Genomic DNA, 19,059 nt, shown 5'->3' with positions numbered 1-19,059 from the left:
CCACCTAGCTGCCCCTCTTTTAGTTATATATTGGACTAGGTGGAAGTCCCATCTAACTTAAAATTCTGATGAAGATGATGGTGATGATTCCTTGGACAGACCATTGTGTTAATTTCTGTGTACCAAGTTTTAGGATGGACATTGATGAACTAGATAACAACTAGAGAAGAATGACTAGGATGATGAGAGCCCTAGATACCATGTCATCTGAGGAGCAATTGAAAGAACCTGGAGGTGTTTATCTTGAAGAAGAGTACAGACTTAGAAATGATGTGATAGCTATCTTTTAATGATTTAAGAGCTGTTATGTGGAAGAGAAAATAGGATTAATTTTTTTTGTTTTTCATGATAAACTCAATCATTAACAACTGCAACCATTTAGGTATACAAAGAGGAACAAGAAGAGGAATGTATGCAAAACCATGAATTGTTACAATTTTTAAATAAGTATATTAAAATGATGTTGTAACTAACAGAATTGTCTAGTTTATATCCCCTTCTAAATTTCTTTTTGTTTTTATCTTGATATTTTCCCTAAACATTCTGCTTAGTTAATACTAAGGGGCAGAACTTAGGTATAATGGGTAGAAGTGGCTTAGAAGCTAATTATGAAGCAGCATAGGCTGTTTTGGGAGGTAGGAGGCTCTTTCTCTAGAGCATGTGTTCTTAACTTGGTGTCCATAAACTTTTAAAAATATATATATTTTGATAACAATATTTCTATATGATTGGTTTCTTTTGTGATCTTACGTATTTTTTACACATTTTAAAAAAATGTTTTGAGAGGAGCCTTTACCAGACTACCAAAGTGGTGCATGACACACCAAAAATAAGAACCCCTGCTAGAATAACAGCAATAACTTGTATTTGTATGGTACTTTTAAGGTTTGCAAAGTGCTTTACACATAGTATTTAATTTTTTCCTCACAAAAGCCCTAGGAGATTGGGTGCTATCCTCATTTTACAGATGAGGAATCTGAGTTAGAGGTTGAATATTACACAGCTAGTAAGAATCTGAGGCTGGATTTGAACTCGGGTCTTCCTGACTCTAGGTTTAGCACTCTATCCACTGTACCTCCTACTTCTTCTAGAAGTCTTCAGGTAAAGGTTTGGTAACACACACTTGGCAGTGTTGTTGGTTGGATTCTTGGTCAAGTATAGGTTGAATAAGATGGCCTCTGAGGCCTTTTCTGACTGAGCCTCTGGAATGACTTAACTTTTCTGAACCTGTTTCCTAGTCTGTAAAATGGGGAAATAACTCTTTGTACTACCTACTTCATAGAGCTGTTGTGGAGAATGTACTTTGAAAAATTGTATGTTGTTATTACATTGGTTTGCTCTTTAAAATGTAGAAGATTTATGAGAAAATATGAATGGAATTATGAACTGGATTAGTAGGTGTAGAGGGGTTGTGACCTATGACCTATCAGTGAGGTTGTATAACAATGCTGATAAGATCACAGGTATATGAGTATCTAAGTTTTGATAATTTAACAAGAAATATCTGATCTTTTGGCTTTAGAAACAGGAGTTACTTTGACAGATCAATTAGATATTTTTCCTTTAAAAACTGGTTCAATTGAACTAGTTCAATTCAGTTCAGTATTTAAGTGTCTGTAGGATTCTATTCAACTTTGAAGTGGAAATAATTCTTGGTTGGAAGCATGGATTTTTGCCTTTTAGAATAATAATCACAGCTAGGAATTATATATAACACTTTAAAGGTTTGCAAAGTGTTGTATACATATCACCTCATGTTATCTTTACAGCTATTTTGGGAGGTAGGTGTTAATATTATCCCTATTTTACAATTGAGGAAACTGAGGCAAACAAGTTAAGTGACTTGCCCGGGGTCATAAAGCTAGTAAGCATGTCCTCGTCCCGTGCACTTAACAATTGTGCCACCTAGCTGCCTGTTGTATTCCATTATGCCCTCTCATTTATAATAAAGGCTACCAGGTCTTGTGGGATTCTGACTGTGGCTTCCTGGTACTTGAACTGCTTTATGGATGTTTTGGGTATTTTTTCTTTGACAACAAAACTCTGGATTCTGGCTGCAGTATTCATGGCACTTTTCTTTTAGGGATTTATTTCATGAAATGATAGATGGATTTTTTCTATCTTTATTTGCCTTCTGGTTCTAATAAATGACATATCTGAGCAGTTTTTATTCATTATTTTAAAAAATATGATGTCTAGACTTTTTTTTATTCATGGTTTTCAGGAGTCCAGTGAGTCTTAAATTGTGCCTTTTTTTTTTTTTTTTTTTGATTAGGCAGTGGGGTTAAGTGACTTGCCCAGGGTCACACAGCTAGTAAGTGTTATGTGTCTGAGGCCGGATTTGAACTCAGGTCTTCCTGAATCCAGGGCCGGTGCTCTATCCACTGCGCCACCTAGCTGCCCCAAATTGTGCCTTTTTAACCTGTTTTCTAGGTGAGTTATTTTTGATACTGGATATCTTAAATTTTCTAATATTTGTCCATTCTTTTGATTTTTTCCCCCTTCATATTTCTTATTATCTCATGAACTCATTGGTTTCTGTCTAGTCCATTCTAGTTTCTAAGTGAATCTGTTGCTTAGGTAAGGTTTATCTTTTTTTCTTTTAATTTTTTTTCTTCCAATTCTTTGCTCTAGGCTTTTATTTTAATTTTAATCTTTATTCAGTTCTTTTAGATGTTCATGTAATTTTTATGGAAAATCCATTTTTCCTGAGTCTCACCTTGCAGTTTTTATGGAGTTACCCCGTCCCAGTTGCAGACTTCAGTGGTAGCCCCACTTCCCTATTGAACTTCTGGAAGGGTTTTTGTGCATGCACTTCTGGGCTGGAAGAGGTCACTTAGGCTAATTTCTCATGGGGTTTCTCGATCATTTTTCAATCTGGTGTGTATTTCAGGTTTTTGCTGGAATAGATATGTGAGCTGGGTGGTCCAGCTCCCCTGCTGACAGCCATCTTGGCTCAAAGTCATCTCTTTAAAGGATGGCAGTTGACTGCCTTGTTGTGGTTGTTCTGCATTTCAGTTGAGTCCGTCTCTTTGTGGCTCCATATGGTTTTCTTGGCAAAGATACTGGAATGGTTTGCCATTTTCTTCTCCAGTTTATTACACAGATGAGGACCTGAGGCAAACAGATGTAAGTGACTTGCCCAGGGTCACACAGCTAGTAGGCTGGATTTGAATTTGGGTCTTTCTGATTCAAGGCCCAACACTTTGTCTATTGCGCCACCTAGCCACAATTGCTAAAAACAACAACAGGAATTAATCGGGACTTGTATGATTTTTGATGCATGATAATGATTGTTTTTTCTGTTAAAAATAATGAATAAAAATGTTCAGATTTTGGAAATATGTGTATTTATGTATACATATACACAGACGAGAGATTTGGACTAAATAACCTCCAGGGTCTCATCTGGCCCCAGATGTATGATCTTTTAACTTTGCTGGAATGACTTGTTTGAATATCTCTCCCTTACTGCTGTTATATACTTCTTAAGACCTTAACATATTCTTGTAGAATTCAATGCCCATCCAACTCAGTTCATTTTACACCAGAGAAAACTCTGTTTATCTTCCCACCACCATCACTGGGAACAAAACCACTGTAACACATACATAGTCTAGCAAAACAAATTTTTACATTGGCCATATCCAAAAAATAAATATCTTCTTTTTTGCACTGTGAATTGTAGAGCTAAATCTTGACTTTCAAGGTGGCAGAGTCTAAAGAAGAATGGTATGGAAGACCTGTGCAGAGGAGATGGAAGGAAACAAAAGAGAAAGATTGAAGGGAAGAGTCAGGGGTTGATTAGAACAAGATCCTGAGGAAGGTGAGATGCTTCTTAGGCCTTGATGAGGAGGAAAGCCTAACTCTTAGTTTGGAGGAAAGAAGTCAATGATTTGATGGCATAAAGAGAGATTTTGAGGTATAGGAAGAGACTTGAGGAAACCTGAGATGTATGGATTCAGTCTTTTCAGGTAAGTAGGACATGACTGAGAGAAAGGGATGGGTGTGGAATTGTGGGGAATGTGATAGGGAATTTAAAAAAAAATAGTATCTGAAAGAGAGGTCTGGCTTGGTATGGAGACATTGAAGAACCAAAGCAATTCCTAGTTTGCTAAATGGTAATTTGAAAGAGAAGATATTTTATAGCTATTTTAGTTATAAAACCTTTCAGATAGATTTATCGTGAGTTTTAAGACTGTTATTTATTTTAAAACTACATATTTCCTGCTAGTTGTAAAACTGATAAAGCAAGCTGTTGTTTTTGGCTTCCTTTTAAAGATGTTTCAGGTTTAACAAACCATCAATTTTATTGTTAAACTCATTTCAACAGATTTTAATTGAGCAATTGTTCTTCATTTTTTCATCTTTATATTGCTTGTACTTTTGCATGGATAGATGATTCTTATTATGTACACTGATAAATACTGTGGATGTAGACAGAAAAGCTTGTTTCAGTAGCAGTAAACCCCCATTTTCTTGTAGAAATGGCAATTTCATTTGTGGTTTTGACTTTTTGATGTTGCTTCTTGGGATACTTTTATTAACTACTGCTATTAGCTGTTGATATGCCTTGTCTCATTTTGGTGCTGAAAGCAGGCATTTTTTCTTGTAACTTTGAAAAATACTCAGTTTATTTCTTGACTGCCACAACTTTTTTCCCCCCAGAAAGTTAAGAGTACTCATTTTAATGGTTTATGAACTATTAAACCAATAGGAAACAGTGTGGAGTAACAGAAGGAGCATTGGTTTTGGAATTGAGGGATGGTGGTTCAACTTCTTTCCTAACACTGCCTGTGTGACCTTGGACAAGACACTTAATTTGCCTGAGCCACAGTTTCCTTATCTGTAAAATGAGGGAATTGGCAAGAAGAACAAAACCCATTACAGATTTGTTTAGTCAGGCAAAATAAGTTCCTGCATTAACCACATCCCCCCAAAAAAAGAAATGCACTTAATAAGTGCTTGTTCTCTTCCCTCAGTCCCACCACCTCCCCCCATAAATTTGAACTACAGAGAAAGAGAGAGAGAGAGAGAGAGAAGAAAATAAAAAATAATTAAAGTGCCAAGGGACCAGTAACAACTGAGGACATCAAGACAGGCCTCCTAGTAGGAGCTGGGCACCCCAGCTGTTCTGTGAAAGAAGCTAAGGATTCTGTAGGTCAGAGGGACAGCAGTGGAGGGAAGAGGGAAAAGCCCATTCAAAGGCGTAGAGGTGGGAGACAGAACATTAACTCTGTTAGGTAGTCTGTACAAGTATTACTGTACTTGCTTGCTGACTTTTTATTCCTGCCTTTTAAACTTGAAAGCCCTTCTTCTATCATATTAGCTGGTATGTTAATGACTGTTCTCTAAATGCCAGCTAGGAAAGATTTTAAAGTTTAGAGGTACCCTCTGCAGCCTAGTAGAGACCAGCAAGCAAACACATCTGTTTCTTCCTCACTATTCAATTCTAGCATTTAATTACTGCAATAAGCCTTTACCTGTTCTTTCTGGTTTCATTCTTTCCTTACCATTCTGTATTGCACAGTGCCACTTAATAAATCTTTTTGAACCCTCTGCCCCCTTTTCATTATGCCATTTTATTTAGAAATTGATTATGACTTTGTTGTCTATCAGATCGTCTAAACACAGATAAAATACTTTCTATTTAAATGTTTTATTCTCCCCCATTAGATTATAATCTCTATAAGTAAGGTCTCTTTCATTTTAGTCTGTATCTTCAGCATTTAGCAAAGTGTAGCACCCTACTTAAAATAGATGCTTATTAATAACTGAAGAATTGGATGAAAATTCAGTTGATCCAAGAGATGCAGGGGAAAGAATACTGGCTGATTGTGATAAGTCCTCAGTTTTGCTCCTGAATTTACTACTTAAAAGCTTGTGGTTGTGAGTAAGTCACTCATCCAAGAGACTGTTTTCTCACTGCCTTGGCTACCTCATAAATTTATTGTTAGGATCAAATGAGATCATCTGTTTACTTCTACATACCATTTGACAGTTTTACCATTTGACAGTTTTCAAAGTTTTATTAGTGTCCAAGAAGATTATACAAGGTCAAGAGCAAACTGTTGACATGAGGAAGAATTGGTTTGACTTAATGTTAGTAGCAATGGCTAATGAAGTCCCCAAAGTGATTATTATATCATTACATGACAGATTTACTTAACTGTAAGTTTTTTTCTTTTTAAAAATTTTTTTATTAATTTATTTTGATTTATCAACAATCACTTCTCTAAGCTTTTGAGTTTTAAATTTTTCTCCTTCCCCTCCTCCCTCCCCAAGATGGCTCGCAATCTGATATAGGCTATACATATACATTCCTATTAAACATATTTTGACATTAGTGATGTTGTAAGGAAGAATTAGAACCAATAGGAGGAATCATCAGAAAGGAAACGAAGCAGAAGAAAAAAAATAGCAAATAGTATGCTTTGATCTGCATTCAAACTCCATAGTTCTTTCTTTGGATGTGGATAGCATTTTCCATCATGAGACCTTTGGAGATGTCTTAGATCCTTGCATTGCTGAGAAGGGTTAAGTCCATCAGTGTTAGTCATTGCACATCGTGGCTGTTGCTGTGTAATTGTTAGTTATTTGACTGTAACAATAAGCGCTAATACAATGTCTTTCTAGTTTGTTGTTCAAATATGGTATTAGGGTTGGTCCCAACTTAAAAAAAAAAGGAACTTTGATGAAGAATGTTGCCAAGAGTATTCCAGGATAGTGATTGTGATATTTTTTCCTTTTTTTTAATTTTAAAAACTTTTTAGCATTTTATTTTTAAATTTTGAGCATATACTTGGATCACAGTCACCAGAGAGACAAGTATGGAAAAAATCTTACCTTAGTTATCTCATCATGCTCGTATTACTCTTGCTGCTTTGGTGAGGAAATGCTAGGTCCTTTTCCACACAACAGGGCAGTTCTGTAATATGAACAAAGGCAAAGGGTTTTATAGGAAAAGCAGGGACCTTTTTTTTTTAAACTTATAAAAGTATTTATTTTTAGTTTCCAACATTCACTTTTATAAGACTTTGAGTTTTAAATTTTCCCCCCTCCCCCTTCCCAAGACAGCATGCAATCTAATATAGTCTATATATTTAAACATAATATACTTAAACATACTTCCATAAACTTAAACATAGTTCCACATTAGTCATGTTATGACGGAAGAATCAGAACAAAAGGGAAAAGCCACCAGAAAGAAAGAACAAAAAACAACAAAAAAGAGAAAATAGTATGCTTCGATTTGCATTCAGACTCCATAGTTCTTGCTCTGGATGTGGGTAGCATTTTCCATCATGAGTCTTTTGGAATTGTCTTAGATTACTGCATTGCCGAGAAGAGCTAAGTCTATCAAAGTTGGTCATTGCACCATGTGGCTGTTACTGTGTACAATGGTTCACCTGGTTCTGCTCACTTCACCCAGCATCAGTTCATGCAAGTTTTTCCAGGTTTTTCTGAAATGCGATATTTCTTTTTTATTTTATTTTATTTTTTGTGATATTTCTTTCAAGCAGTTTACTTTCAAGAACACTTCTTTAAGGACTATAAAATTTTGAGAATATTCCATGTGGATTCATCCTCTGCTTACTAATTCCTAGAGAAATGAGAACTGCCTGCTTTAGTTATAGTAAAGAAATAGTGCAAAAAAAAAAAAAAAGAAGGGAGGTGCTTCTCTCATTTTAAGGAAGTAGGTGAATTGCATTCTTGAGTTTTTAATTTGGATTGGATATTAACTTCTTTTTCCTTTTGCAGGTGTAATGGATAGGTAACAGAAGAATTTCACTTACTTGTCAAGGAGTCAAAATGACTGAGTGCTTCCTGCCTCCTACCAGCAGCCCTAGCGAGCACCGTAGGGTAGAGCATGGTAGTGGTCTTACTCGAACTCCCAGCTCTGAAGAGATCAGCCCTACTAAGTTTCCTGGATTATACAGGACTAGTGAGCCGTCACCTCCCCATGACAGCCTACATGAGCCTCCGGATATAGTGTCTGATGATGAAAAGGAACATGGAAAGAAAAAAGGAAAATTTAAGAAAAAGGAAAAAAGGAGTAAGTGGAATTTCTCTTTATACTTTACATGCAGTTTTCCAACACCGTCTTATTTAACTTTTTCCAATTTTCATTATATGTTTTAAAAGTTACTCTATACTAGAGCTTAAGCCTTATATTACAAAAAAGTTTCCATCCTTTTTTTTAATCTGAAAAAAATGTTACTATATAGTCAAAATGAAAAGCATAGTATTTCCACAAGGATATTTCAGTATTTACAGTTGAAAAGTTACTAACTGCTCGTCTCTGGGGGGAAAAGGAAAAGAAGGGCAGGTACAGACCCCCTCGGGCTTTCCTGGACCTATGGTCCCAAACTGAGACCTGACTGTTCCTATCTGTCTCCTCCTGGTTCCCCAGCATGGATCTGGGTAGGCCTTAGTGCACAGCTTCTTCCTGGCGACCAGAGGGTGCCTTGGCCCCTCTCCCCAGCGTGCACATATATTCCCTGTCCCCCTGTCTTGCCCTATGCTAGTTCATTTTGATTTTTTTTTAAAATCTACCTATCAAAGTCTGGTCTGTTTGGAGGGATTGTTTTGTTTTGGGTGGTCTTGCTGCACTGGTTCCTGCAGCCCTACCATCTTGGCTTATTTCCACTTAACCTCAGAAAGGTTGTTAGTTTCCTAATCTCTAAAATATGATAAGGTTTGTTCTACCTGCCCTGCAGAATAATAAGTGGGAAGCAGAGGCCTTTAAGATGTTTGTGACTCTTCTGTTCAATTCAGATATTTTTAATAAGTGTCCAGCTGTGCAGTGTGTCCAGTATGTACAAAGGTCAGAGTGAAGCGGCGTGACCTGGAGGAGGCTGAGTTCTGGGGTCATGCAGCCTGCCTGCACACAAGAGTCAGGCAGAGCAGTTTCAAGGAAGAAAATATTAGTAACTTAAATCCAGAAAGGTTAGGTGTGGGCTATGATGCCTGAGCTGTCCTTCGAAGGAAATTAGAGATTCTCAGAAGGGAGCACTTCTGGGCCTAGGAGACTGCTTTTGTGCAAAGGCAGGGGAGGCTAAAGTTGGGTAGATATGTCTGAGAAGGAGTTGAGAGGCCATTTTGACTGTAAAAGAGAGAGAGTGTGTGAGTGTGTGTGCGTGTGTGAGAGAAAGGGAGTAATAATGAAATAAAACTGGGAAGGTAGGTTGAAGCTAGAAGGCTTTAAATTCCAGGTTGAGGATCTTGCATTTTATCTTAAAGGAAATAGAGGACCATTGAAGATTTTTGAGTTGGAGGGAGGGGTGGTAGTGATGTGTTTGGGGTAAATGATGTAATTTTTACAAATTTCATTTACATAGCTTCCTAACTTTTCTTTCTGACTTCATCTTCTGTTTTCTCTAATCCATGCTTAACATAGTTCCTGAGAGAATCTTCCTGAGATAATCTTCCTAGTGCTTGGGTCTGACCATATCACTTCCATATCTGAAAGCCTTCAAAGGTTCCAAACTGCTTGCCAAATAAAGCATGAACTCCTCTGATTCTAGCATTCAAGGCCTCCTTCATATCCTGATCTAACTTTTCAGCTTTGTTACCCTGTTTCCCTTTATGTCCTTTATGTTGCAGGTGTTTAATTTGCTATTATTTGCTCTTCCATACTGTAGCACTTTTCAGAATTTATGTCTGTATCTATTACTTTGTGTGTAACCTGGAAAATCCTTTACCTATATTTCTGCTGGATGAAATTCTCTTTCTTTCAAACTCAAATCAGATGCTGCATCTTCTGTGATTTGATGATGCTTCCTGGTAGTTCTACGTCTCTTTCATCAAGAGGTGATCCCTCTCTTTGAATTTGTCGGTCCGTCCTGACCTCTCCTTTGTATTTCTTACATACTACTTTGTACTGTGTCTTATAAATGTTTTATCTCCTCTATTCAGTATGATTTCCTTGAGAGTAGGGACTGGGTCTTTTTTATGCTTAGAATCTAGCATATGGCCTTGTACTTTGTAGGTACTTAATGATATTGATTGAATTAGGAAAAAAAAATCATTTACACACAGCCAAGTATGTACAGAGATCTCTGGTTAGAAGAAAGAACACTGCTTCGGAGTCAGAAGACTGGGTTTAAATCTTAGCTCTGTGACCTGGCTGGTTCTATGACATTGGTCAGTTAAGTCATTTGATCCCTGTAAGGCCTCAGTTTCCTTATTGGTAGCTGTAACTTTGTGAATAATAATACTTCTACAGCCTGTCTGCTAGGATCCTAGGGTTTTTGTGAGAATTCAGTTAATATAGGTAAACCATGAAGCCAGCCCAGCCCATACTTGTATATGAATCTCCTCCTCTCTGTCTCTGACAAGTAGATGTTCAGGCCTCTACTTGGAGTCTTCCAGTGAACCCATGTTCTTCTGAGGAAGCACATTCCATTTTTGTACAACTTGAGTTTTTTATGAAAATTTTCCTTATATCAGGTGTAGAATCTGCCTCTACAGCTTTTCCCTGTTAATCACTGTCTTATTTAAGGGAGCCATCATGGAAGGGGAGGGCTGGCAGTTAGTTTCCTTTTTAAAATCTTATCTTTCTAGTTTTTGATGTAACACCATTCACACCCCTGCCCTCCCCTCCCCCATCTGAATGGAATGTTGTGAGATAGAGGCATAAGGGCACACTGAACTCAGCCAGAAAACTTGAATTACAGTTATTGGTTAACAAGGGTCTGTTAGTTCATTCCAGCTCTACAAATGTAACATTAATCAGACTTGAAGAGCCCTCAAAAGTTGAGTTTAGAGGAGATTTTATTGTTTTGGGGTTTTTTTTCCCTGTGTTTGTTTTTCTGTTATTAGTTGAGTGATATATCGCTACCCATGCAAGTTTGGTCAAAAATATCATAAGTGGTGGTAGAAGTGGGGAATCTCAAACTTTTTTTTTTAATTTGGCTAAAAGCCAAAGTGTAAATAAAGTGTCAACTATTGTATCTTACGTTTAAATAGCAGTCAAATACAATTTATTGTCTTTAAATATCCTTTGCATAAAGTCAGCAGTATTTGGTTTTTAATATAAATTTAGATGTTTGGGATTTTTAAAAAATTCCTGGCGGCAGGTAGGTGGCGCAGTGGATAGAGCACCAGCCCTGAAGTCAGGAGGACCTGAGTTCAAATCCGGCCTCAGACCAAATACTTGACATGTACTAGCTGTGTGACCTTGGGCAAGTCACTTAACCCCAATTACCTTACCAAAAAAAACAAAAACAAAAAATTCCTGTAACATGTTGAAACTTAACTTTGTTTTTTTATACATTTCTCCACTCTTCTTGGTTCCTTTTCCTGTTTGTGTGCCAGAGATAAATTTAGTTTAGGAAAAATAATAGATTCCAATAAAATAGGTCCATACCTTTTTTGCATCTTAATTCGTTTAATTATTTTTGCTTGCTTTTCATTGCCCATGTATTTTCTTTTTAAAATGCATTTTAGGAGTGTTGCTTTTAAGTGGTTCAATATGCTATTAGAGGGAATGACATGGAAGGAGCCTTTGTTTTGCAGAAAAGCTCAGTGCAGTAACTATATAGAAAAGGTTTCCTTAATGCATATAAATTGTGACGGTTTAAAAAATGTGATTTGCAGAGAGAACTTTTAAGGAACATATCTGTTTGCCTCTAAAATAAACATCAACCTATTTATTGGCAGGCCATGCTAATTGTCTAGCTGCATGTTGCCCTCTCGTGGCTAGAACATGTCACTGCAAACATTTTGTTTTCATGAAAGCAGAAATCAGTTTTCAGTATTGATAGGTTTCAAAAGGGATTATGTTAACACTGAGGACAAAGGCAGAGTGTTTAGTTTCAGTGGCAGACTGTATTCTGTTATCTGTTTTTTATAGCATGGTTATTGACCGTTTCTCAAATGGACTGACAGTTTTAGATATTAAAGATATAACGAATGTCCCCCACTTTTTCTGACAGCTGAAGGCTATGCTGCCTTTCAGGAAGACAGCTCAGGAGATGAGGCAGAAAGTCCTTCCAAAATGAAGAGGTCCAAGGGAATACATGTCTTTAAGAAGCCGAGCTTTTCTAAAAAGAAGGAAAAGGATTTTAAAGTAAAAGAGAAACCCAAAGAAGAAAAACATAAAGAAGAAAAGCACAAGGAAGAAAAACATAAAGAGAAGAAGTCAAAAGACTTGACAGCAGCTGATGTTGTTAAACAGTGGAAGGAAAAGAAGAAAAAGAAAAAGCCAACTCAGGAGCCAGAAATGCCTCAGGTTGATGTTCCAAGTCTCAGACCCATTTTTGGGATACCTGTGGCTGAAGCAGCAGAGAGGACCATGATGTACGATGGCATCCGCCTGCCAGCAGTTTTTCGTGAATGTGTAGATTATGTAGAGAAGTATGGCATGAAATGTGAAGGCATCTACAGAGTTTCAGGTATTGTGTCTCTATAACTAACTAGCTGTGGTTAAAAAAAAAATCTTCATTCATCAAAGGAAGAAACAGGATTAAATTTAGATGATTTGTGGTTTTTGCTCTAGTGTGAAGTTCATTTTCTTGATTTTTCAAATTGGAAAAATTGTATTTGATATTTGGGCACTATATTTCCTGTACCATATTTCTTTCCATTAGTATGATTCACATTTGAGTTATTTATAAATAGGTTTGTATTATGCCAGTTATATATTCCGCTGTGGCCCAGTGGTGTAGAAAATGAGACAAAAAGTAGAGTTTGTGGAGAGTGTCTCCTAATCTGGACCCTTCCATATTCCCACTTTCCTTCTTGCATCTCACCCTCATCCCCCTCCCCCAGCAGTGAGGCACTTGGACGTAGGAGTGGTAGGAGAGCAGGGACAACATCCTGGCAGCAAAACCACCTAGTGGGAGAAAGGAGAAAAGCTATATTTTCTAGAAGCCCCTGAGTTAAAAGACATATCTTGTCATCATCACCGAACAGGAGGAGCGTATTTCCCCCAGGTAAGGGGCATAACATTTTGGTCTTAAAATTTCTAGGCCAAAACATTAAATAGTACTTTCAGGCATGTATAGTACTTACGTGTACAGATGTGGTTTCCATTTGTCTAACAGAAATTTATTGTGTCCTTTATGGAGGACCTCCCATCATCCAAAATGTGTTGCTCTTAAAGAATATGCTATTGTAGCTCAATGTGAATCATGTATGAGGCATGATTGATATAATAAAATCCGTGCCCTCTATAACAAGGCAACTTGTCTGCTTAAATGTTCATATTCAACTTCTTAGCGTATGATCAACTTCAGTTTTCACATTTATGTTAAAAAATGCAGTGCTCTTTTCACACATTTGTTTGACCATTGAGTTGCTAAAATAATGATTTGGGGAGATGGGAAAGCCCGGGGAAAACCAGAAAATAACACGTTTCTGAATTTTGTATGAAAGTTTTGGCACTTGTGTCATAAAATTTTTTGATTACTAGAGATGGGAAAATTGTTTCTTCATTTTCCAGGAAATAAAATTGAGATTTTGAATTTGGATTTGAAATCTTTGAAATAACTCTTTGATAACAATGTCAAAATAGCATTTAAAGAAGTTTGAAAGTTTGGCCTTTGTTTAAGTAAGAATTTGCTTTTTAAAAAATGTGCAAATTATTAGACAGCTGTGTAGCAAGCTGCTTGATTTAGGTGATCTTGACTGGCATATAACTGTCTCTGTACAGACTAAACAGCTTCTCCACTGGGAGTCTGACACTACAGAACTTTTGTAAAGTCCATTCTTTTGTCAGTGGCCTATTTTTGATGATAGGGCTCTCTGGGTATTCTCAGTGGTAGCAATCTCCTTTCTTGTGTATGTATGTAAAATCATTTAAGGTTAGCTGTTCCCCTATAAATTGAAGGCTAAGCTGATTCTTTTATTGATCGAAATAACTTTGTGGCCTATTCTGGAGTAGAGGTGTGTCATGTTTAACATAGCTTATGTGATAACTATGGTTTTTTTTTTTCCTTTTTGGAAACTTTCAGCATAATTAATAAGTAATAGACATTGATTTCTGTGTACTGTGGTATGTTTGGTTTTTGTAGATTCATTTGCAATTCTAATTTAAAACTCATGAAATTTCATTTTATACAGTTGGATTGAACTTGTATGTGATAGCACATCAATGCCTATCCATATTATCTTTCTCTATGGAATTTCCTATGTAAATTTTTTAACAGGAAAAATTTGGGAAAAAATTTAAAGCTCTTATTAAAAAAAAAAAACTCAACAAATTTTTATTAAATGACTATCCATGCAGTGCATGGTGCAATGGGTAGAAATTATGTAGGGCAAAGATTCTGTAAGGACATGAATAAAATAATGTACAGTTATCATCTCCATGCATAGTTTATAAGCACTGCTACAAAGCTATGAATTCAAGTTGGACATTTGGTTAGAAGTAGATAAAAAGGAATGTTTAATTGCAAATTTATTTCCTCCCATAAAAAAATCTCAAACTAGGGCTTGTTTTGTTGCATTAATATTATTGCACTTATTTTATCATTGCTGTAATCATAAATATGATGAAGCTGATTATTTAGGTATTTACTGAATATTAAGCAAATGTCAGTAATTCTAGGAATGAAGTAGTTTTTCAGCATCGTATTTGCACTTATAGTTGTAAATTTTTCACTCATTTTTCATACTTTTGACCTCTAAATTTAGATAAAATTTAAAGCAGGAGTATCTTGCCAAATCTTATATGATAGGTGTTAAAAACATAGCTTTATAAAACCAAGAATTATTTTATATTTTCCCTTGAATAAGATGAACCAAATACAAATATATGTCGTATAGCATCCTGAAAGTCAAAAGACTTATCACATCTCTAAACCAAAAAAAAATCAAAGCATTGTTTAAGTAAAAACACATCTTCCGTCTTCCATTTTCATTTTTGTCCTAGACAAGACAAAGTGTAACACACTCTTTGTTTTAAGAAAATATTTGTTAGGGGCAGCTAGGTGGTGTAGTGGATAGAGCACCAGCCATGAAGTCATGAGGACCTGAGTTCAAATATGGCCTCAGACACTTGATATTTACTAGCTGTGTGACCCTGGGCAAGTCACTTAACCCGATTGCCTAGCCCCCCCATAAAATATTTGTTAAAAAAAATTACCTAAAATGTCTTTAAATTAGTAAGGTGATCTTGTAAATCACAAAAGGATGCATGCCATAAGGCTGATTTTGTTTACAAGCTCCCCTTTCCCATTTGAAATGTTAGCCTTTTTTTCAAATTTTGATTATTTGACTTTCCAAAACTTTTCAGAAATGCATCTCTGTACATCTACACATGCCAAGTTCTGTTATTTATATTGCTTAGTGTGTTTTTTTTTTTAAAGGGGGTGGGGAAAACATTGGACTATAAACATTTTCATTAATGGTCCTCACTCTTAGCAGTGGCATAGGAATGAATGATACATTTAATTAGGGAAGTGAACATTTACAGCCTGGAGCATGATACCTATTTCTTTTATTTTTACTAGTATTATTACCTATTTGACTGGTTTGGGTTTTAAATCTTACTTTGAGGGGCAGCTAGGTGGCACAGTGGATAGAGCACTGGCCCTGAAGTCAGGAGGACCTGAGTTCAGATCCGGCCTCAGACCAAACACTTGACGTGGGCAAGTCACTTAATAACCCCGATTGCCTCACTTAAAAAATAAATAAATAAAAATCGTACTTTGAGTGAAGTCCCTTCCATCTCTTTAAGAAGAACCTGAGTAGTTAGCCCCATAAATATTACTATATCTTGGCTTAGAATCTTTAGGTATTGGTGAAGACTCTAGTATTTATAACTAAATAGTAAGGCTTATTAATTGTTAGATTCTGATTGAATATGGGCATGTAAGGCAAGCTTTAGTATTTTATTTGAAGGTAAGTCATCAAGTTGGTGATCTTTTATGCAAGTAAACAATTTAGCAGCAGATAGTTTGTTACTGGTCTTGTTGGTTGGAGTTGGTTTAACCTGGCAGGAATGGGAAGAGTTGTGGAATGAAGAAGAAAGCTTACAAATCGGTTTGTTTTAGTCAACTTAAGTGTGTTTGATTACTTTTTTTTTTTTTTTGGTGTTCTCTTTTTAAAATCCATGTATTTTAAGGAATAAAATCAAAGGTGGATGAGCTAAAAGCAGCCTATGACCGAGAAGAATCTCCAAACTTGGAAGAGTACGAACCTAATACAGTAGCCAGTTTGCTGAAGCAGTATTTGCGAGACCTTCCTGAAAACTTGCTTACCAAAGAGCTTTTGCCCAGATTTGAAGAGGCTTGTGGGAGGAACACAGAGGGTGAGAAAGTGCAGGAATTCCAGCGCTTGCTGAAAGAGTTGCCAGAGTGTAACTATCTTCTGATTTCCTGGCTGATTGTGCACATGGACCATGTTATATCAAAGGAATTGGAAACGAAAATGAACATACAGAATATTTCTATAGTGCTCAGCCCTACCGTTCAGGTACTTGATCTTTTGTAAAGAAAACTTGTGTGGATCGTATGAAATGTCAGAGGGCTTAGGCCTAAACCTTCTGTTAGTGCACCTCATAATAAGCAATTAAGAGTAAAATGAGTATTGTATTACATATATAAGTGTCATACTAGGTTCAGGTCACGGAGGGACCTGTGCGCATCATCGAGGTGGCCACATTTAGCCTTCAGTATAGTTATGTGATTTGAACATTGCAGAAACTTGGGTATGAAAATATAAACTATATCACAATGACAGTGACCTATTATTAAGAGGGAGGAGCCCATAGCACATATTTTAAAGTTTTTAATTATCTCATCAAACATTGCCTAATTATATCGTATAAATAAAACACTTAAAATACTGTTCCCAGGGCTGTTTTGTTTGTGCAAGAAGGAAGTCAAATGACCTTGCTGGAAAATTGGCTTAGTCATGCTTTGACTTTAGCATTTCTTTGTATAACAATGGATGCTAGAAAAGCATTTTATCATTTTGTAATTGGAGCAAAGATAAGCTTCTGTGAGAGAATTGGGTGTTAATTGAGGGGTTTTTGTAACAGCAGTAATTGGTCTTCATTCTTTTGTATGATAAAGATACAAAATCTTGCCAGGACTTGTGCTATCATGTTTTTCACCTCATTCAGTTTTGGGTAGTTTATTACCCTGGCTAAATTGAAATGATCAATATTTATATTCTTTGCATTTTTATATAATGTATTGATATGCTCAGGTTACTCTAATCTAGAATTATTGTTAAGAAGTGCAACCAAGTTGGAAATCAAGAGTTTCTTTTTGCTTTTGCCAAATATCTTTTGTATTGACATTTTGTCATGCTGTATTGGAAGCAAAATGTAGACCTTTACTTTTCGTATTTTCTGTCTGTTAATAATTAGGCACAATATCAGAATCTGTAACTTGTTACCATGATACTCAACAGCATTATATTAGGACTATTACATTAGTTAATATTATTATTACATTATTACTATTATATTAGGATTATTACAGTTGTATGGATCCTATTTAAAATAAGTTCTAGGAAAAGAATAAGAGCTTATTTGAAAAGTATTTTTAGCAAAATTAATGTTAATGTCTTACCAGAAAATTACCAAAAGAGAAATTCCAAAAGGAAAAAGTTGATAGGGAACCATTTGCAATACTTCTTGAACAAACTTTAATGGTATGTATGCATTTATATTTAAAGATGAGCACTTATAATTATGAGCTCTCCAGTATGGTGATAGTTCTCTTAGCCCTCTCTCTAGTTCCAGTTTTGTTCATTGAAACACAGCATCCCCCATTACGTTCTTGAAAATGTTAACAGGAGATTTTTATTATGATGGGCTTATAGTAATAGCAGTGTATAAGTAGAAATGAGTCATTGACTTCTACTTTTTATTTTTGACTATCATTTGCAGTGTTGTAGGTAAAGATGACTTATTTTTTTCTGTATTAGTAATTAATAGCTGTCCACTGACATTCAAATGAAGTTTGTCTAACCCTTAAATAGTGAGTAAAATAAATTACCCTGTAAAGGGGATTTTTCATTCAGGTGTGGGTTGAATTAGGTCTCTGAGAAACCTGCTCTAAGATTGTCTTTTCAGCAATACTAAGGAAAGTTGCAATTATAAAAATTGTTTGGAAATTTTTTTCTCTTTTTAGATAAGTAACCGTGTCCTGTATGTGTTTTTTACACATGTGCAAGAGCTCTTTGGAAATGTAATCCTAAAACAGGTGACTAAACCACTTCGATGGTCTAACATGGCCACTATGCCAACACTGCCAGAAACACAGGAAAGCATCAAGGAGGAAATCAGAAGACAGGTTTGCACCATATATATAATGTATTACATACATGAAATTTTTTTAGCCCAGTGAATTAACTAACATTTGGCCTCTTAGATCAAACCTTTGATGTGAGTATTTCAGTGCTTCACTGCCCTATAGGAGGTAAAGAAAGAAGTTTATAATTTGTTGATATATCCAGCACTAGACACAAGAATGTTACATGCCTTCATTAAATTGTATTTCTGGCACATGATTAGTACTGTTTTGTATGTGTTCTTTTGACTGATGTGGTTTTTCTCATTTTTCAGTTCGAGTGTTTTGTATTCATTGACTTAGAGTTAGTATAGTTAAATAAAAAAATTAAACTGTAACCTAACACAACAGCAAAAATCATCCCTTGGCATTTGAAAATTGGCAGACAGTAACACATAAGGGGTTGTACAGTCTTTGAGCCTTCGTTATGACACACAGGACTCACCTTAGCACAAATAAATATCTTTGTGTCATGGAAAGTGGAATTTTCTCACTTTAAAGTAATACTAAAAATTTTTCAACATTGTGCATCTTTACATGTTGTAGTTTAGGCAAATACTTTGCCCATTGCTATTCCCAGCTGTGACCTTGTGCCATTTAGAAGTTTTACTGTAATGTAGATAATGAAACATAAGTTTACAGTTACAAATTACAGACTGAAGAATAATTAATTGTTACTAGAAAATTTGATTTAGAACTTAACGGTTTGGTGTTGTAAGCAATTGAGGATCAATTAAAGACAGATATTTCAGGTAACACCACCACCAACCCACCCCCCCCCCCCCCCCCCCCCCCCCCCCCCCCCCCC

At 36.0% G+C, this 19,059-nt stretch overlaps 1 protein-coding gene across 4 annotated transcripts in view; it reads left to right on the top strand.

Annotated features, from left to right (window-relative positions):
* The window catches only part of LOC114054089 (ralA-binding protein 1), a 50,620-nt gene that overhangs the window by 20,109 nt on the left and 11,452 nt on the right, over positions 1 to 19,059 (top strand). For all 4 annotated transcript variants that reach the window (XM_027877197.1, XM_027877198.1, XM_027877199.1 and 1 more), the window contains 4 exons: positions 7,762 to 8,056; positions 11,940 to 12,398; positions 16,073 to 16,422; positions 18,093 to 18,254. In XM_027877197.1, coding sequence (XP_027732998.1) covers positions 7,813 to 8,056; positions 11,940 to 12,398; positions 16,073 to 16,422; positions 18,093 to 18,254 — 1,215 coding nt within the window. In that variant the 5' untranslated portion in view covers positions 7,762 to 7,812. The remainder of the gene's footprint in view (positions 1 to 7,761; positions 8,057 to 11,939; positions 12,399 to 16,072; positions 16,423 to 18,092; positions 18,255 to 19,059) is intronic.

The sequence above is a fragment of the Vombatus ursinus genome, unplaced genomic scaffold, assembly GCF_900497805.2.
Source record: "Vombatus ursinus unplaced genomic scaffold, bare-nosed wombat genome assembly UNPS02014812.1, whole genome shotgun sequence".
In the NCBI taxonomy this organism is placed as follows: Eukaryota; Metazoa; Chordata; class Mammalia; order Diprotodontia; family Vombatidae; genus Vombatus; species Vombatus ursinus.
Note: the sequence above shows the minus strand (reverse complement) of the source record. Positions and strands in the feature narration are given on the sequence as shown.